This window comes from Sebastes umbrosus, chromosome 21 (genome assembly GCF_015220745.1).
Source record: "Sebastes umbrosus isolate fSebUmb1 chromosome 21, fSebUmb1.pri, whole genome shotgun sequence".
Lineage (NCBI taxonomy): Eukaryota > Metazoa > Chordata > Actinopteri > Perciformes > Sebastidae > Sebastes > Sebastes umbrosus.
The window spans coordinates 4,656,424-4,675,364 of NC_051289.1; the positions used below are offsets into that span (position 1 = coordinate 4,656,424).

The following is an 18,941-nucleotide window of genomic DNA, read 5'->3' on the forward strand; positions in this document are numbered from 1 at the left end:
ACTAACTTTGAAGAGCCTGAGAGGTTCCATCAACACCTCAATGTCCTTTCTTTCTGATGAATATCACATCATCAGATATGTTTACACCGTCTGCTTCAGGCTCCAGATTCAGGCCAGATATTCCCAATTTAGTCAAGTGGAAACAGGACTGCTGCATTAACTACCAACTGGAATGAAAATAATCACTTTATATCTCACTCAGCACAAGTGACTCTCCGATTTGGAAATTGGCCAAAATCCTCACGATAAACACCCGTGTTTACTTTTCATTATGCGGGGATAAAATAGATAAACACACTCCGCACATCTCCGCACAAAATAAGGCCACGGGGAGGAAAAAGACCGTCTTCAGTGGAGGAACCATTTAGAAAAGCCTGACTCCACACAGCTGTGGCCCACATCTTCCAAAATGGCCTTGAGTGTGTGCAGAGCATGGCTTATTCAGCTATAAATAAAGCAATCGTGGGGCAAATGGAGAAATTAGCATTAAAACTAAACTGCCCATGGAACAAAGTTGGGTCTGATCAGAAAATCAGTGAGCCGGTCATGTTGAGACACCATCAGCAGAAATAATGTCTTAATGCACAATTAACTATAATATCACACATTTAGAGGAATCAAAAGTCACATCTGAAAGAGTCCCACAGGAGGACATTTGGCATTCTCTCCACTCATACATCCATATAGATGCCTGCAGCTGCCAGCAGGAGGACAGCAGGGTAATATATATCCTGCACCTCGCAGCTTTAGATGCAGTAAAATATTAATGGGACCCTCCTTTGGGCAAAAGGTTACCTCTGCCCTCAACAGCTTCACGAGGCAAAAGAGGCAAACGCAGCAGTCATTTATGATCCACCCCATAAAAAAAAGGCACCAAACTTTCCAACTCCTTTAACTCTGATTCACATCCTCACCGGATCTGGCTCTACTTGCAAGCAGGGATGCACACGTGAAATGAAAAAAGGGCGTGAACTATCAGAAAGCACCTCAGAGGGTTGCAAAACAGAAGCGTAAAACACCAAATGCGCTAATTCCCACACGGCGCGGTGGTGCGTCAAAGCGCGCGTTTAAACGCAAACGGGATAGTTAGATGTAAAGGGAATGAAATCATTTCATCGGCGTCATGCAAAACGTGCAAACAGCCCTCCCTTACCATCATGTTGCCCTGCATCTTTGCAGTCTCAATCAGATTCTTTTCCTTCATGTTTGCAGCTCCGATCGGCTCCAGAAAGACTCAACCGTGCAGACTTTTGGACAGCTTCTGTTCCCAGTCAGCCAGACCCCTTACAGTAGGTAGCGAGCCAGTTCATAAGTGGGTGGGCTTACAACCGAACGGATTGATTCAAAAAAAAAAAAAAGGGAAAACAACGTGCATGAGCTCTCCTCTGTGCAAGATGTGGAGTTCTCTGTTCCGTGCATGCAAAACGATAAAAGGGAGGAAATAGATTGAGAGAAGTTTGGGTGGTTTAAGGACCACTCTGAAGGAAGATGCGCATTAGATGCTCTTGTTTCTGTTAATTTCAGAGAAATCCCTCTTTCCTATTCGTCTCTGGGGAGCTGTCAGTCTGCGTGTTGTCCAGCTTGCTGCTGCTGCTGCTGCTGCGAGCTATCACTTACAATATGATGGACGATGCACTTTTATGCGCGGTGAATATAAAAATCTTAAAAGGTCATGATTGAAGGGAGAATATCCATCATGCTTCAGGATGCTTACTGTAAATTATGTTTGGATTCTTTTAGAAAGTCTTGTGTCCTTTATTCAAAGGCAGCTCTCCCACAAAAAACTTTTCACTCTTGTGTGCTGTCCTCATGCCCAGACAACAGTCTGCAAACACTATCAAACTTTTCCAATTTCCAACTTGCTGAAAGGTCTACACAAGTGGTTCCCAACATGGGGGCTGGGACCCCCGAGGGGGTCACAAAATAAATCTGAGGGGTCTTCAGGTGATACTACAGGACAGGAGGAAAAGAAAAATGAAACGTCTTCTGCTACACATAATTATCTGTTTATAGATCTGGCGGTATCTAGCGGTGAGGTCGCAGATTAAAATTTTTGGCGTGTGCCAACGGCCCTCTCTAGAGCCAGTTGTTGTAAGAGTAGAGTGCTTAGAGTGTGTGTGTACGTGGGAAGTGAGTGGTGAAGCAAGAGAGAGAGAGAACAGCTGCGGTGACGGGAGCGAGTAACGTTATGGACTCCAGCCCAAGCAGGAAAAGTTAACAGAGTTTGGTTTGTCCGTTCTGGGCTACTGCAGAAACATGGCGATGCAACATGACGGTGCAACAAGGCGGACCCCATGGAGAGAGGACCCGCTCCTCATGTAGATATAAACGCTTCAGTCTGAGGTAACGAAAAACACAACGATTCTTATTTTCAGGTGATAATACTAAATACTAAAGAAAAACAAACTTATTAATATTATATTAAATTTCTTCCAATAGAAACAAATGGACCCAGACTGTGTAATTGCTATTTTAGAGACCCAGCAGGCTTTCATGTTCGGTATGGTTACAGCTGAGAGGGTCATTTTGAGAGAAAGGAAATGTAACTCCCCTCCTTGTTTTAAGAAGTGGCTCGATTATGTGATTTTCGGTCTGTATTTAGAGCACTCCTACTGGAAAGTTGTTAAGATTTGGGGTCCCTTTAGTGATTATATGAGAAAGTGAATTGCCTCGGCTGCAAGCAGGTAGTGTATGTTGATGTTTGTGCCCCTCTTGAGTTTGGCTTCAGATACGGTGTAGTTAAACTACCTTTTAAATCAGTTCTACAATACTATAAATCAGTACTCATTGTACATCCCTGGACTGTGACATTGGACAATTTCAGCCTGTATAGGTATTTCTGCCACGGTGCCTATGGGCACTGGAGATACAGCTCATCTGGGCATGCATCGACAATTATTTGCTACTCTGTCAACCTATTCAGTTTTTTATATGTCAGTGGATGTATTTGGGTGGACTATGGACATGTTCTAAAAGTTTAAAAGAAAATGTAAAAAGAACAAAATTGTCGCTCTCAATTTCCCCAGTCACAAACGTAACTGGTTTCGAGGGGTTGCAAGCACACAGTATGTCATTTAAGGGCTTCACTAGCCAAAAAGGTTGGGAACCAACAGTTTAGAGCAAACAGGGCATTACTAGCCTTTGTCTCCTAAATAGTACGATCCCATACAACTTAATAGAATTAAGTAGAAGCAGAAGAAAACATATTGTCGCGGATTATGTCTGTCTTTTACTTCTCAGAAATACATTTGTAAGCCTGCGGACGGCTGCAGCGAGTAACGTAGTATATCGAGCGACCGTGAATAAAAATCCGTTGAATAAAAATGTTATTGAATAATAACGGTTATAACAAGCGAGTAAGTCCACGACTGGTGGGCGGAAAGGGGGCTGGATGGGTCCAACAAACACCGGTCTTTGCCACAGGAGGCCGCTGTTCATGTCCTGTGTGAAACGTAGTCATTTCTTTCGTTTTCTTTTAGTTTTTAAGCAATTTTAAACAAAACTATGATGTTTTGTTTTTTTTACGAAACCTATCTAAGCGTTTTGTTGCCTGAACCTAACTAAGTAGTTCTGTTGTGTTTTTGTTTAGTTTCCATTTACCACGTTAATCACGTTTTTAAAACCACGACCGTAATCCATTTCCCTCAAAGCGTATTTTGGTTATGTACAGTAGGGAACATAATTTTGTGGGAGACAGGGTTTGCATTAGTTAATTAAGCCCAATTGTTAAAAGAGAAAAAATAAATCTTGAAATTTTTCCATTTCTTTCAAAACAAAATCCTAACAGGATGCATATAATAGTCCATTACTGACTGGTTCTGATCTTGTTTTTCGAAAAAAAAAAAAACATTGCAAAGTGGGTGCAAATGTCCTCTTATCCATCTATAATACAGCTAATGAATCATAATGAACACCACATGAGGCTCATTAGGTCCCCAGGTAAAAGCTTAATGATTTCCATTATTAACATCAATAACAAATCACACAAGAGACATACATGAAGGGGAACTAATGTAGACGTCCATGCATTGACAGTTGAGATGTGGATGTGCAATATTTTACTTTTTTCTTACCTCAAATATTCCTTTTACTTTTAATATTTACTATTTATAGCTAAAACAGACCACCCACTTACGGCCGAGCCCTCTGTATCATCAGCTTTGAAGATGAAGGCTGCCTTAGTTCTCACTCTCTCTCAAGCTTTATAAATCAATATCAGTCTGAGAGCACATCTTCAGTGTTTACTGTACTGCATAAAAAAAAAAAAAACCTGTACTCTGATGATGCAGCCAGGCAGCTGAGTGTCCTAAACTCGCAGCAGCAGTTCGCTGCGAGAAGGTTCCCCCCAACTGGGAAGTGCAAACAGCATGTCTCACATAAATCTCATTTAAAAGTGCCTGGTATTAATTACTGTGGATAAGGCTGTCAAAACAACCTAATGGGGGCATCGGGCTCCCTCGACTCCAGCTGGACTGCTGACAGAGGGAGAACGCAGCAGCTGCAAAGATAGGTAGCTGGCTGCGCTGCTTCATTACCGTGCCAGGAATTTTTAACGGATTTTCTTTCCGTGTAGTTCTTCTGTCAAAGGCGTGCTTAAAGGATAACCTTCATGACACATCGTTTTCAACTCACGACATATGACTCCTGTATCAGCGTTGCTGTTGGCGCCACATTTAATCAGGGTTTATGGAACAAACATGACACATAAACTCCCCTCGACCCCGCAAGCCCGGCCTCTACACATGCAATATTGAATCCGCCGTGTAGTTTATTCCCCTACTAGGCACAACGGGCCAAGTTGGAATCCATCACATACAGGTGTGGCGGCCAAGGACATCTGTAACGACAATGTTGGCCGCGCAGAAGCAGGCGGCAGCTGCCGGGTGTTGAGAAAATGGCTGGCCAGGGATGGGTAAGTGCTACTGCGGCGTAAAGCGCCACAAAAGAAAACAGGCAGCTGACTGTCAGAGCAGACTGCAGCCAAAGCTAGCGAGCTGCATGGGAGCTCTGCAGGGGAGAGAGGAGCTGCTGGAGTGTGGACAGCTGCTGCCCGGCTTCAATATGGAGACGCACAATAAAAGGTTGGCAGAAGTGAGCCGCTGAGTGACATAGACGGTGGAATTTCTATCATTACGTTGTCACAACACACAAGCACTTAACAACAACAACTGCAAACAAGTGAATACACACAGAAACCAATACATAAATGAAGAGTATTGTGTAAGTATGTCTATCTAAATCCCATTTTTTTTTCTTTTAACTGTATCACCAGGGATTACGATTACGTCCACTGACAACATTTATTTCTATATTTATACATGGCAACTGCAGTGTGGTAACTGTGAAGGAAAGTTCATGGCAACTTAAACACAGGAAAGATCATGATAACAGTTTTAAAAAGGCAAAAGTTCTGTACAGATCTGGGACCAGTGGGCAACCTCCGGTTCAGAAAAGTGAAGCCAACGCTGAAGTGCCTTAAACTTGCATTCTTTCTAACAGCCAGCAGGGGGCGACTCCTCTGGTTGCAAAAAGAAGTCTGATTGTATAGAAGTCTATGAGAAAATGAGCCTACTTCTCACTTGATTTATTACCTCAGTAAACATTGTAAACATGAGTTTATGGTCTCAATCTCGCTAGTTTCAAGTCTTCTTCAATGCAGCATGATGTTCATTTAGTAGATTATAGTCCCATTTAGAATCACTTCTGGTTCCAAAAAAACAATATGACGACCGCCAAAATTACCAAACTCAAAACAGCAGTCCACAAACCAGTGGGTGACGTCACGGTGACTACGCCTACATCTTATAGTATACAGTCTTTGGGTGATACACAACTTCCACACCTTTACTCTCTGCTTTGTTCACTACTTTTTACCGCTGAACGTTGGAATTGGACATAAATCGTGAGGTGCTGAATAATCCAATATCGACGTAATTCTTTGACAAATGTGTTTCTCTGGTAAGGTACATATATTTATTGGTTTGAATACCATTACATAAAACAATACAATACATCCTGGCAGAATTTGAAACAATCCCTTTCTCTTCCTGTCAGTGTTTGAAACATAAAAAGCAAAAAGTGGCAGCATAATATTGTTCTTGTTCGTAATGTGTTCTTTAAAAAATAGGATTCATATTGAATGACAGATATTAAGTATTGAGCTTCCATATGCAACTTGAAGGGTTACCCCCCATATAGATAAAATGCCATGGCAGGACACAGGTCATCAGACAAGACAGTGTGTGATATAAATCAAAGTGTCACTGTTTCTATACGTCTACTGCAAATATTCTTATCACCTAATTACAAAACAGAAGTAACTTGGTGGAGCATGACTCAGACTATCCATTCAGTTAAACTATGTGCTCTCTGGTGGCTGTTAAGAGGTAATGTCTAAACACATCACCAGGATCTGTCACCGGCATTCTCCTGCATAAAAGAGTCATACATCAGCTCAATAGTATGCACAGAACAGCTCTGAACATCAACAAATAGTCTGTTTTTGCATTATGTCAAGAAGAACAAATCTAGATTGAGCCACAAACATGTTAAATTGCAGAAGCAAGACTCCTTAGACAAGTATCACTGTGTGTGTAGAGTATCCACAGTATGACTGTGAGTGTTTGTGAGGATTTACTGTGGTGGTTTAAGGGACTGGGTGCGTTCCAAACCAAGACTCTCTGACGAGCAGGGAAGCCTTTTAGACAAAAGTGATTAAAACGTGTCCAAATCCAGGATTGATTGGCCTGGATCCTCGGTGGAGTGAGTCCAGAGAACAAGCCTCATTCTGGTGACGGCGGTCATCCAACACAATAAACTGAACCGAGACCTTCGCAGGGCCAATCGATGGATTCATTATCAACTTAATTACTTGATACCACGATATCCTCTACGCCCCTGTCTGTCACTATTGTCTTTTGCTGTTTTAATGAGACGCCGGACTTGTTTCAAAGGGGAATGAAATTACTGTAAGCAATAGCACCGTCAGGCTAAATTGAATCTAGGAAACTGACTGCCACTAAATCCTTTCTTTAACTGAATTCTGTTGTTTCAAGAAAATAGCAAGAAAAGCAGCTGCAGTGTCTGCTGTACAGCAGATAATGCTGGTCAAAGTGCTTTTGAGTTCAAGCTGTGAGCTACAGGTTAAGAGTGGTAAATGCAAATCGGAAATAGCCGAAGATGTAACCATTACCGAGCAGCAGGAAGCGACTATTTCACTACACACGCTGATTTGCATCTCAAACATCTTTCTCTGAATTTCTCTAAAAACAAAAAATGCTGGGCGCACGTCTCCGCTGGTGGGGAGCTCCATAATCTAGATAAGAGGTTTTCTGCTGACCTTCCCCGCCCCGGACTGTCAGGACGACTGATCGTTACCATCTCTAATGAATTCAGGAGCTGAAAAAAATGGCGCGCAGGCGTTTAAAGTGCACATTAATCTCACAGCCTCGATGCAGGGGGTCTATTAGCGGCATCACTGCCACATACAGAGCCGGAGAGATCATGAACTGAACTGAGGTGGTGTTTGGTTTGAAGATTGCAAGTGTGTTTGATGGTATGAGACTTTTTACTTCGCCTATAGAAAAGCAGTTTTATTCAAGCGTTTATGCAAATACCGAACCCTGAAAAGCGATCCAATCTTTTAAATTCTGCAGTTTTGACTTTAACACACTATAAACTGTGACACAGTAAATTGTAAACTGCAGTCTCACCTCGCAGGCCGTCCCTTCTCCAGACAGAAAAGTTACCGTAATTATTTTCCCAACTTAGGGGGGACTTTTGCTTCCCTCCACCCCATGACGGAGCCAGTAAGCACATCTGAATATTAATGGAACAGTTGCCTTGAACAGCAGGCGTTTGTCAGGAACTTGGATCAGATTCATCACTTTAACCTGCTCTGTTCCGCTCAGGGACGGATGATGAGTTCCCACAGCACAGCAGCTGGCTCCGGCTTCACAACTCACACTCGAGCGGCTCCGAAAGGATGTGAACACGAGTGCGAAGTGAAAGTGCGGGAAAGCAAAATCAATGCATCCATGCATGCATAAGTTAGTACTAACTTTATTTTGACTTGTGATACATAATTTCATCAGTTTTTATACTCGGTCCCTGATTGAATACAACAGAGAGTCAATCTGGTCCATGAAAGAAACACTGTTCCCTGTTACCCTCTCTCTCTTTCCCACACAACTAAACTGCACTCTCATTTTAAGGGAAACATATTTTCTCCTGGATTACCGTCACAGTTTTAAAACACATGGTTAACGTTGTAAATTGAAACAAAACAAAACAAAATACGCAACAAAACTACTTGGTTACGTTTAGAAAAAAACATCATGGTTTGGCTTAAAATGGCTATCAGGAAGTTCGAGAAAGCTCCCGAATAGCTGATCCATTTCAGGTTGAACCGGCCTGTGGTCACAGAGTTTTTATTTCTAAGTTTCTGATGTCAGCAGTTACTGTATGGTCCTCGGCTGTGGCCAGCCAGGCCCTCACAGCCGCAGACAGCACAGAGCGGCGCGCTGCCTGTCAGACCGGGACAATCTAATACTTTTAATATTGAGCTGGGATACGAGCAGCCCCTCCCGATTTGGACTGATCCTCATTTTTGTTCATTTGGGCATTTTTCATCCCGAACGTGATGAACTGTGACTAGTGTTCCAGCTCAGCTAGGCTTGTCTGGCCGGTCTTGTTTTGATTCAGTGCAGTGGCGATGTGCTTATACAAACTGAGGAGGCAGGTGTCAGCAAGACATCCTAAAGTTTCTTGAAGGTCTAGAGCATCATCATTATCATTCTCTTTATACAACAGAAACTGTATAAGTGTTAAAATTACTGACAAAAAATTGACGCTCACATCAAAGACCTCTCCATCTCAAAGTCCTGGGCTCAATTTCAGTCCCGGTTCGCCCATCGTTCTGAGGGTGGAAACACTGTCTCTGGATGACTTTTTGGGGCACTTGGTGGTCACAAGCATGACACTGTGCTACAAGACTGAGGATAAAGCTACATGTCCAGGACATGCTCTTGTTCTGCCATATAGAGCTGGTTAGTCCTAGTACAGAGTGTTTCCATACTTTTTATTAAGTGAACTCAGGGTGATTAATCAGCATCATATAGGCTCTGACGTCTGAAGGCTTTTCATCTATAAATGCTTTAAAATTGTGAATTAAGCTGCTGAACATATTATAGAAAGTCCTTGAGGAGTGATGACCTCTGACCCCTGAAGTGGGTAGCCTCACAGAAGGCCTACTCATAAAATGCACTGACTTCACCGATACCGAATCTCAATGCAAACTAAATTGAAAACTTTGCAGCCCTGTAGAGAGTTAATGAAATGCTCCTTGGCCTTGGAAGTAGTACTCTATTACGACTGAGGGAAGTGAGCTAGTTAGTCAGACATGCTAACAATTGAAGCTACATTAAAGCCGATAAACACAGGGTTTGAGTCAGTCCTTATTCCACTGCAGTGTTGATCAAATTTCAGCAAATGATTCATATTTCTCAGCAGTTCACCCTCAGTCTCCCCTGTTGGTACATTACACACAGTGAGTGGGAATGTGGGAAGAACACACTCGTCGCCTCTAGCAGATAGTAAACACCTTCCCTGTTGGCCTGTTAGAATCGCAGCTTCATCAACATTTACATACATGTCCCACTGTACTGTCAACAGACTGTAAAACGATTAGACCTGCTTACTCAGTTATGCTAACAACCATTAAGGTTGACTGATGGCGCCGTGGAGGTGGCTGTACCATCCATGTGTCTCATGTTTATCCATCAGGGAGATGCAGCCTGCAGAGCTTCACAGCACCTCTGATGAATTTCATGGAAAAGCCTCAGCCTATATATACTGCACCTTATCGGATATATCAGTGGGACTGACTGCTTAAGATTTTTAGAGCCTTTTTCTTTACCTGACATGGCCAAAAATATGAGGACACCCACATTTGGTTGTTGGATGTCTCATTCCCAGACCATGGACATTAAGCTGATGCTATCACAGACTTTCCACAAGATTTTGGAAACTGGGTGCAGGGATTCCCCCCCATTCAGCCACAAGAGCATTAGTGAGGTCGGCCAATAAAACGGGGTTCCAGTTCATCCCAGAGGTGTTGGATGGGGTTGAGGTCAGAGCTTTGTGCAGGCCAGTTGTTCTTCCCAAAGACTGTATGTAAGATGTGGACGTAGTCATCGTAACGTCACCCATTAGGTTTTTGGGCTGCCGTTTTGAAGCTTTGAGTTTGGCATTTTGGCTGTCGCCATGTTGGTTTTTTGCAACCAGAAGTGACACGAGAGGGCGGAAAACACACTATGAAAAGATTTAAGTTCTAAGACGAAAACACGGACAACTACCAGACCGGACAACGCCGTGGTAGAGATCTGTAAATCACAAAAGCCACGCCCTAAAGCATCCCCTGCTTTATGGTCTATCTGACTCTAAATGGGACCATAATTTACTAAATGAACATCATGCTGTATTGAAGAAGACTTGAAACTAGCGATTGAGACCATAAACTCATGTTTACAATGTTTACTGAGGTAATAAATCAAGTGAGAAGTAGGCTCATTTTCTCATAGACTTCTATACAATCAGACTTCATTTGGCTGGCTATTGTCATGTTGAAACAGAGGAGGGCTCTCGGCAAACTGGTGCCACAAAGTGTGAAGGGGTGTCCATATACTCTTAGGCATACAGTGTACTTCTTCTGTCATGTAACCTTTTTTATGCATCAATATACCTTCTTGATGGGTCGGTATGAAATTAAATCAGCGTTATTGTCTGTAGCGATTACGCCTCCCTTCCGTTGCACCATATTACATCTGCAGCTTCACCGCCTGACATCATGATTTATCAGTAGAATGAATTCACTTAAACAAAACAACACTAATTTCCTATCATATAGCTACTGAGATCTTACACGGAAGTTTCTGCACTACATCAGTGAATAATGAAATACGCCAGCAAAGCTCCCTTCCTGTCATCCTCTTTGTAATTCTCGCTGCTTTGAAATGAGCTGCATTCAGACGTGCCACTGGAAAAGGCTGTCTTTCATTACCAGTCAAGGCCCGTGGATGCCGGATATCTTCTGCGAACGCCCATTTGGGAAGATTAACTACGGGAATATGCTTTAGTGTCTGATAACGGGAGAGTCATATCACATCGCCCAAGGTGGTTTCTGGGGCAACAGCGTGGCCATCAATCAGCTGAGTGTAATCTCACTGGAAATCGTTGTCAGCATGCAAATTAGTGTCACAATTTCTCACACTGCCGGCGTGCACACGCCAGAAAACTGGAGAATGTCTGGTAAACAACACTGTGACACTACACAATGCATGTAATGAAAGTGGCTGTACAGTATGTGCAGCAGATGTGCAATATGAGAGTGCTTTTCACAGAGATATTACATCAAACTGGAGCTGGAGTTAAAGGGGGAAAAGTGATGGAACATCGGCATCAACATGGTCCTGCCATCATACAAAGGTGGTACGACACCCTTTGTGAAGACATTTTCATCTAAAAGGCCTAATTAACTTGCAGGCTGCAGTGCGTTTCAGCTGAAAATGTCTGCGTGTCGGGTCAATATCAGAGTGATGGATGACAGGAACATCCAAGGCCTTTCATCGTTCAACCTCGCGAGATGCATCCAGTCTACAGACTCCAGGAAATCAATGCACTTGGCCAAGAAATAGTCCGGCATATAAAACCTCTTTTTATACTTCATTTTTGTACAAATTAAACAAATGAGAGAAAACAAGGTGTTGTTGGTGGATTTTGTTACTTCTGGACAGAGCCAGGCTAGATGTACAGACATTATAATATGGGATTCACAATTAATCAAGTATTAATCATGATCAGGATTTTGGCTTCCCACAATTGAATGAACACGATCAACTACGATATTGATGTTTAAAATGCTCCGCTCATATAAAACTTCTAAACTAACAGCGAGCTACCAGGGGGGCGATCCAGATGTTCTGGCTTCACTTTTGGGGAGCTGTCATGCCGCTGCACGTGCACCCTGCAGCGGCAGCCTGTGAAAAACTTTCCTGAATGTTGCAGCTGCAGTCCAGAGTAGAAGATTAATATACTGTATACTTGATGAGCAAAAAGAAAATGCACTGAATTCAAGGTGAAGTAGAACTTTATTTTAAGCCTTATTTTGATGCAAAGAGTTTGAGTTAGCAGGAAAGTAGCACAAGAAGTGAAAGCAGTTCTCTGTTTATTTAAATGAAAGCGCAATACAAATATTTTGCCCCTAAAAATCAATGAATAATTGTGATCTCAATATTGATCAAAATAACCATGATTATCAATTATCATAATTGTGCAGCCCTACATTTGACAATCTTCTCATCAAGCTTTCAGCAAGACAGCAAATGAGCGTATTTCCCATAATGTAGAACTATTCCTTCAATGATACGAGTCTCAGATCACCATTCAGAATGACACGTTAATCGATCAATAGAGCAGCAAACAAGCCCTGATCGGCTATTTTTTACAGTGCGCCCAACAAGCCTTGTACTGAGGAGATTCATTGTCTTCATCATCAACATCTAATACATCTAATGTTGTCTTCCACATGACATGAAACGCTGCATACTCCAGCTTTTGTCTTCTGCATTCACATCCAGCGTGTGCCCGCCTCACAGACTCCACCACGGACGATGAAAACTACTATATAAAAGAGTCAGATCATAAATACAGCCAATGACTAATGCTGGAGAGAATATCGGTCATAAATAGCATCAAAAACTTAAGGAGCCTATAACTTTAAACTCCAGAGTTCTGGTGCCACAGTGCACTCATTAAGACATTTATTAACTTTATCATTAAGCGAAGAGTTAATGATGCTAAAAGATTAATCCCCGGGGCGACGGCCTCCTGAGGAATATCACGCAACAGACTGCACACTTGTATGCAACGCAGGTCTATATGCACTAAACCAGGTTAGCCCTAAAGGACACGGCTGAGTCGGCTGTTTTTTTGACGTTGCACCTGCATATCTGTCCCACTTTCTGCTGTTGTCTACAGCCTGCTGCTTGTTTTAGATTGGTCTGTCTCTGGAGGCACAGAACCCATTAAGTGAAACTAATACAAACAGGCAGCGAGGTGAGGTTCAGCAGTAGTGAAATTTCTAGAAAGTATCGTGCTTTTGTTAAACTTTAATGACGGCTCAAGTTCTGGATTGAGATGAAAAGATGGTTGATGGCTTCACTGATCCCTTCATCCCTCTGAATCCCTGCCACTCATGGTTATTGGCCGACAGTACACAGCGTTGGCCCTTTGCTCTTTATCCATCTGTATTAATGTGCCAGCGTGCCCATACATGTTTTGGCCACGCGGAACAGTTCTGTGTTTGTGCGTCTCCCGAGGATGATTTACAAAGCATTGATTTGGAGGCTCACAGCCTGGAGCACAATAAAACTGTTGTTTATGTTCAGGCGGCGGGTGTTCATTGTCAAGGGGAACAGCATCTTGTTTTAGGGCGATGTAGAGCACCATACGAGTTAGCGCGACAAATCATCTCCTTTTAACTGCCCGGGACGTGGGGACAGACGAAGCTTGTGCGATCTGTTATACAGCAGCTTTTCGCAATAACTCAATAAAATCGCCCCCACCAGTTATATGAAAATGGGCCACGGCAGGGCCACGCTATACATTTCAATAAAAGGCTGCAGATTGGAAGTGCAGTCACACAAGGACAAGAGCTCGCAAAACAATATGTAAAAGTCACGGCCAAGCCAGCAGAGTGCCAAGCAATCAGGCCAAATAGGGCTAAATGACATGATTATGTGCGGCGCACATAGACGGGTTTTAAATCCACTTTTAAAGGTGGTAATGAAAATCCCTGCACTATTAAAGTGGCAATTTAAACGCATGGAGTGACACAAAAAACTGTTTTAATACAATGCACACATTAGTTTATTTTATAAAAAAGTAGCAAAAACATACATCACAACACCCTAAAATGTTTTTCATTTTAAAAATACTCTATGGATTAAAATAAGGAAACCACTCCATTCTTAAAGGGGAACCACGGCCATTTTTAAAACATTGATATTATTCTGGAGGCTATACTACATGATGGAAAAAATACTGCAACTTGCTCTTGTACGTGCATATTGCAAGGACGCACCGGGAAACCACAAGGTGGCAGCGTCATCATAGTACATTTTTGAAACATTTACACTATAAACAAACCTCTTGCCACTTTCTGAATCTATTTTATGTTAACAATAAACACTTATAATACAGGGAAACTGTGTCATATCTTTATGACTTCTTTTTTTTCCAGTAGTTATAGTTTATGCAAATGCTGTCCATTGAAACGGAAGATCCACGGTAGGATTTGGGTAGCAGCTAGCTTGTAGTTTCCACAGTGAGAAACAGAACACCAGTAAGGCATCTCGGTCTATTCCCATCCACGCTCTACTTGGTCAACAAAAGTCAAGTACTGTATTTATGGAATTAGCCATAACTAACGTTATTTTACTATCTAACTAGCTAGCTACCAATATGCAATGCTTGCCGCTAGCATGCTCGCTAAACGCGGGATGACCGTCACAACATGCACTGAAATTCTGTCATATATCTCTCTGTTCCAACGGACAGCACTTGCAAGATTTCACAGACCAAAAACACCAAACACAACCAATCAGAGCCGAGCTGGAGCCTTGCCGTCTCTGAGCAGCTGTCAATCACTCGGTCAAACTAGGGATCAAATATGAATCAATATTCTGTTACTGTAATATCTATTTCTGGCCTTAAATGTTTTCAGAAACATCTTGTAGTGTACTGTTTAGGTGTAAAATGAGAAAGTTTGTGACCCGGCTGCCATGTTGAGAACAGTTGAGGAAATACTAAGCACTGACCAGCAGTCGGAAACAAACTTTCTCATTTTACAAGATGTTTCTGAAAACATTTGAGGCGAGAAATAGGCATTACAGTAACAGAATATTGATTCATATTTGATCAGCGCTGCCTAGTTTGACCGTTTGATCAGAGTTCGCGAGTGATTGACAGCTGCCTCTGTTGAATGAACAGCCAATAGTAACGCTCTCTCTCTCTCAAATGACCTGTGATTGGCTAAAGTCTTCAGTCACGGGCTAGATTTTTTAAAGCCTGAAAGCAGAGCCATGAGGAGGTGCAGAAATCTAGTTTTCTTTTACATCACTTGAATTACAATATGCTGAAAGGTTGTAATGGAATTTTTGCCCAATGATACCAAAAATATTCTGCCTACTGCAGCTTTAAACCAGGAAACTAAAACTCCTCGATTGTGCAACACACCTTAAAACTGGAGGGTCGCGAGCGTGCTGGAGTTTAACTGATCACATTCAAAGCATGTACAAAGCTAATATGCTTTCACCTGAAATCAAGTGAAGTGATTCTAATTAAAGGATTTGACCCGTAGGTTTCTTTGTTGCACAGTGTGTGTGCAGAGACACGCTTCGGCAACCGGGAGCTAACGTAAGGTCTTCAAGGGCTTACTGCTGAAAGGCTCAGCTTAGGAGAGGGATATAGAAAGGATTTCAAAGACCTCAATATTCCCTGGAACACACTTAGGACCATAATGAAGAAGAGGAGGAATTATGGAACAACCAAAAATGGTTCCACATAACGGGTCTATGTGGAAAGGTCTTTGTGAAGAAGACACTTGGGGGGTTTTCTCCGGAAAGAGAACTTCAAACCAAAGTGCAGAAATAGCTGCGCTGGAAATAACTCCTCAACTAAAACAACATGAGAGGTAAAAGTCAGCTCGCTCGCTCATGATTTATCGGCCAAATTTCCTCCGATCAATGACAATAAATCGGCTAATAACAATTTCAAATAACACAGATTCATCTTTAAATGCCACGGCTGATAGGGCTTTATGTTTTTTTTTTTCAGGATGCCAAATGTTAACTTAAAAATAAACCTTCTTTCAAAGAGCCTAAAAACAATACAGACATTTTGTTTCAGAGAAAATGTCCCTGATCAACTAACTGGACATAAACTACTGAAGCATCCGTCAGCCCACACATTTAACTTCACTCATTGTCTTGCAATTGCTCAATGTACAATTTTTTAAACAAGCTACGGGTCTCAGTTATGGATCCCACTGGGATGATGAGCAGAAGTGCTGCGATTCGTCTGCCAAATCTTTAAGGTTAAAGGGAAAATCCACCCACACATGCAAGAGAATTTACAAGACCGTTCCAAATATTTTATACAGTCGAGTTAATATCCACAACACAGATGATTGCTCCTGTAGGGTGGAAATCATCACAACACTTCAAGCTACTGATGTTATCCATGGTGAGCTGTTTGCAATTGGTCCACTGACACTGAGTTTGACATCGACGCTGTGAGCTTAAAGAGTTTTGTTTAAGATATTCCATCCAAATGGGAATCAGAGAATGCTCCAGGCCCGGACCGCAGTCATCTATCAGCAAGAAGACGAGAGTGAGTGCTGAAAAAACAATGTGGGAAATAGAATGGAACAGCTGTCACTGAATGTTTTAATGAGTATAAAAATGATGTGAATCATGCAGAAGGCTACGGCTCTTTAAGGTCAACAGATCTCAACACAAGTGAAGGCCTATGGGAGATTTTGGAGCGATGTGTTTAAACAGTGCTCCCCACCATCATCATCACCACAACACAAAATGATTTGAATTGGAAGCGAAAGTTCAAATTTGTTGAACTTTGACCTGAGCTGCGCTGACCTTTGTGGGTTTAGCCAATCACTGCTGACCCCAGCTTGAACTGGAAGAACGGAAAAACAAAAGAATTACTTGTGTTTCTGAATTTCCAGAACTGTATAAAAACAAATTGGCCTCTTATTGAGACAAGACAAAGTAAGTAAACCCTGAAGTTAGAAAACATTTTTGCCGAATGCGCCAAGTGAGCAATTCTTATTGGAATGAATAGGCGCAATGTTGAGGTCCAGTATCCAGTTCTTATAATACGTCAGTGCGTAGCACTCTACTGCTAGCAACATGAGCATTGTAGCATTTACGACAGTGCCACGGGGAGTTCTGGAGCAGTAAATACGGTGCGACCAGAGTGGAAAGCTCTATGTCGTTTTATTCTTTTAATTGTCACCCATCTATATGTTTCAGGTGCAGAGCCATAGGAGTCACTGTAAGCATACATGTATGGTAGCTAAGGGTATGAGGTGGGTGGGTGATTGAGTGAAAGAATAACAGTTTAAAATACTAATATATTTTGGAAGAAATTATCTATTGCCCACTTTAAAACACTCTAGTTTAAGAAGATATTTGTCTAAGTATGATAACTGCCTCTGACGCACTCAGACAAATCAGATCAGTATCCAAGAATAATACATTCAGCGCTCGTTCTCCATATTGAGCATATGGACTGACATGTTGACACATTCGGGGAGACTGAGTAATTGTCTAAAACGTCTGTCACACTGCATAACTGTCAATTCTGACAACTCATTATGTATCATATTCTTCAAGTCTTCTTTGTATTCATAGATGTAAATATGTAGTTGCTGCCGTGAGGCAATTTACAGCATTTTAGGCTTTCTGATTTTACAAAATGTTCATTCCATCTCAGTGTTTTTCTTCATTTTTTTCAAGAAACAGTGTTTTTAAGACTAAATAACTAATCATGATCAATCATTTTGACAGCGCCGTTCAACTTTAACAAGTTTATACATTTTTGTGAGTCTGCGGATGATGCTGTTCTCTTTACATTTCATTTTTCTACAAAACAATACTGCTGAAAAATGTCTGCAGCGCGGAGAACAACAGCACAATAAACCCATGAAGCGGTATGGCTATTTGTATATATCTCCGGATAGCTGACCAAGGACATTCAATACATAAGTTTGCCCTGAGCGCTGTTGCGTGGGTTTGGGATATATAAGGATAAACAATGTGACTGGAGGAGCAGAAAGTGGCCTTTCTGTTTTCATCTGAATTTACAGTCCAAGTTTGTTGTTTTTTTCACTTACCCTTTCATGTTCAAATGAGGACAGAAGGAATAACATTATGGTTTCATTTAGAGGAACTGAGTTTCTGCTGTCTTACAGGATGAGGTGGGAAGTCCCACTGTGTCTCTGTTAAGGAGTATAGTGATGGTAGATTGTCAATTTATAAAGCAAATTGCAGCCTATAAACAGGTTTAATCATGTTTTGCGTCCATGCAATCTTTCTAAAAACAGCCTTCCACAGCCTTAAAACTAAACTCTTCATAATGCAACCCACTTCAATTTAGCCTCACCATTAACAGCTCAGATGCCTCATTATGCACCAGCTCACTCTGCCGAGTGAGACTTGTGGCTCTTGCACTGAGGATCATGAACTCTTTCATCCAGCAGAGGGCAAACTTAAGCCTGACCCGCAGCCCTCGGCTCTCACACGTCAGCACATTGCAATGTTCCACTTGTTAAAAGCACTCATTTGCATCGTATGTGGCAGAAGAAGTAGTAAAAATCCACCGCGACGGGCTGTGACGGCATCAGACACTTTGGATGCAGCACGTCCCGTCTGGTTTGATGGCTACTGAGGCCTCCGGGGGCACATAGTGGATATGCTTGTGATTTTAGATATGGCTCAAGTGTCTGTCTCCCCAACCAGCAGCGGCTGTTTACTGTTGTGGCACCATTTGTCTCTTAGGGCCTTGTTGACTGCTTGTGATACACCACCAGATGGGCTGTCATGACCCAAGCATTTTGCCAAGCCAACCGCTCACTCAAAGGGGCAGGGAGGTCTCAGTGACTCATGCAATTACACCCCCCGCGGTGTCAATCATCCCCTGGAAAAACAAGAGCCGAGCTGCTGCTGCAGCCGAGCAACATCAACACGGCATTCAACTTCGAAATGCATGTTGTTTGCATGTTTTTCCTGAGCTAACATACTGGAATAAAACTCCTGCTTCCCCCACCCCCTAAGGATTTCCTGGGTGTAGTAGAGCTCAGGCAG

At 42.2% G+C, this 18,941-nt stretch overlaps 1 protein-coding gene across 3 annotated transcripts in view; it reads right to left on the minus strand.

The window, feature by feature from the left end:
- Nucleotides 1–18,941, minus strand: part of LOC119480558 (dipeptidyl aminopeptidase-like protein 6) — a 239,993-nt gene that overhangs the window by 213,387 nt on the left and 7,665 nt on the right. Inside the window, exon 1 of one of the 3 annotated variants that reach the window (XM_037756939.1) lies at nucleotides 1,154–1,291. The exons of the other annotated variants lie outside the window; for them this stretch is intronic. Within the exon in view, the coding sequence (XP_037612867.1) occupies nucleotides 1,154–1,204 (51 nt within the window). The 5' untranslated portion in view covers nucleotides 1,205–1,291. Of the gene's footprint in view, nucleotides 1–1,153; nucleotides 1,292–18,941 lie in introns of those variants that run through there. 3 annotated transcript variants of the gene reach the window in all.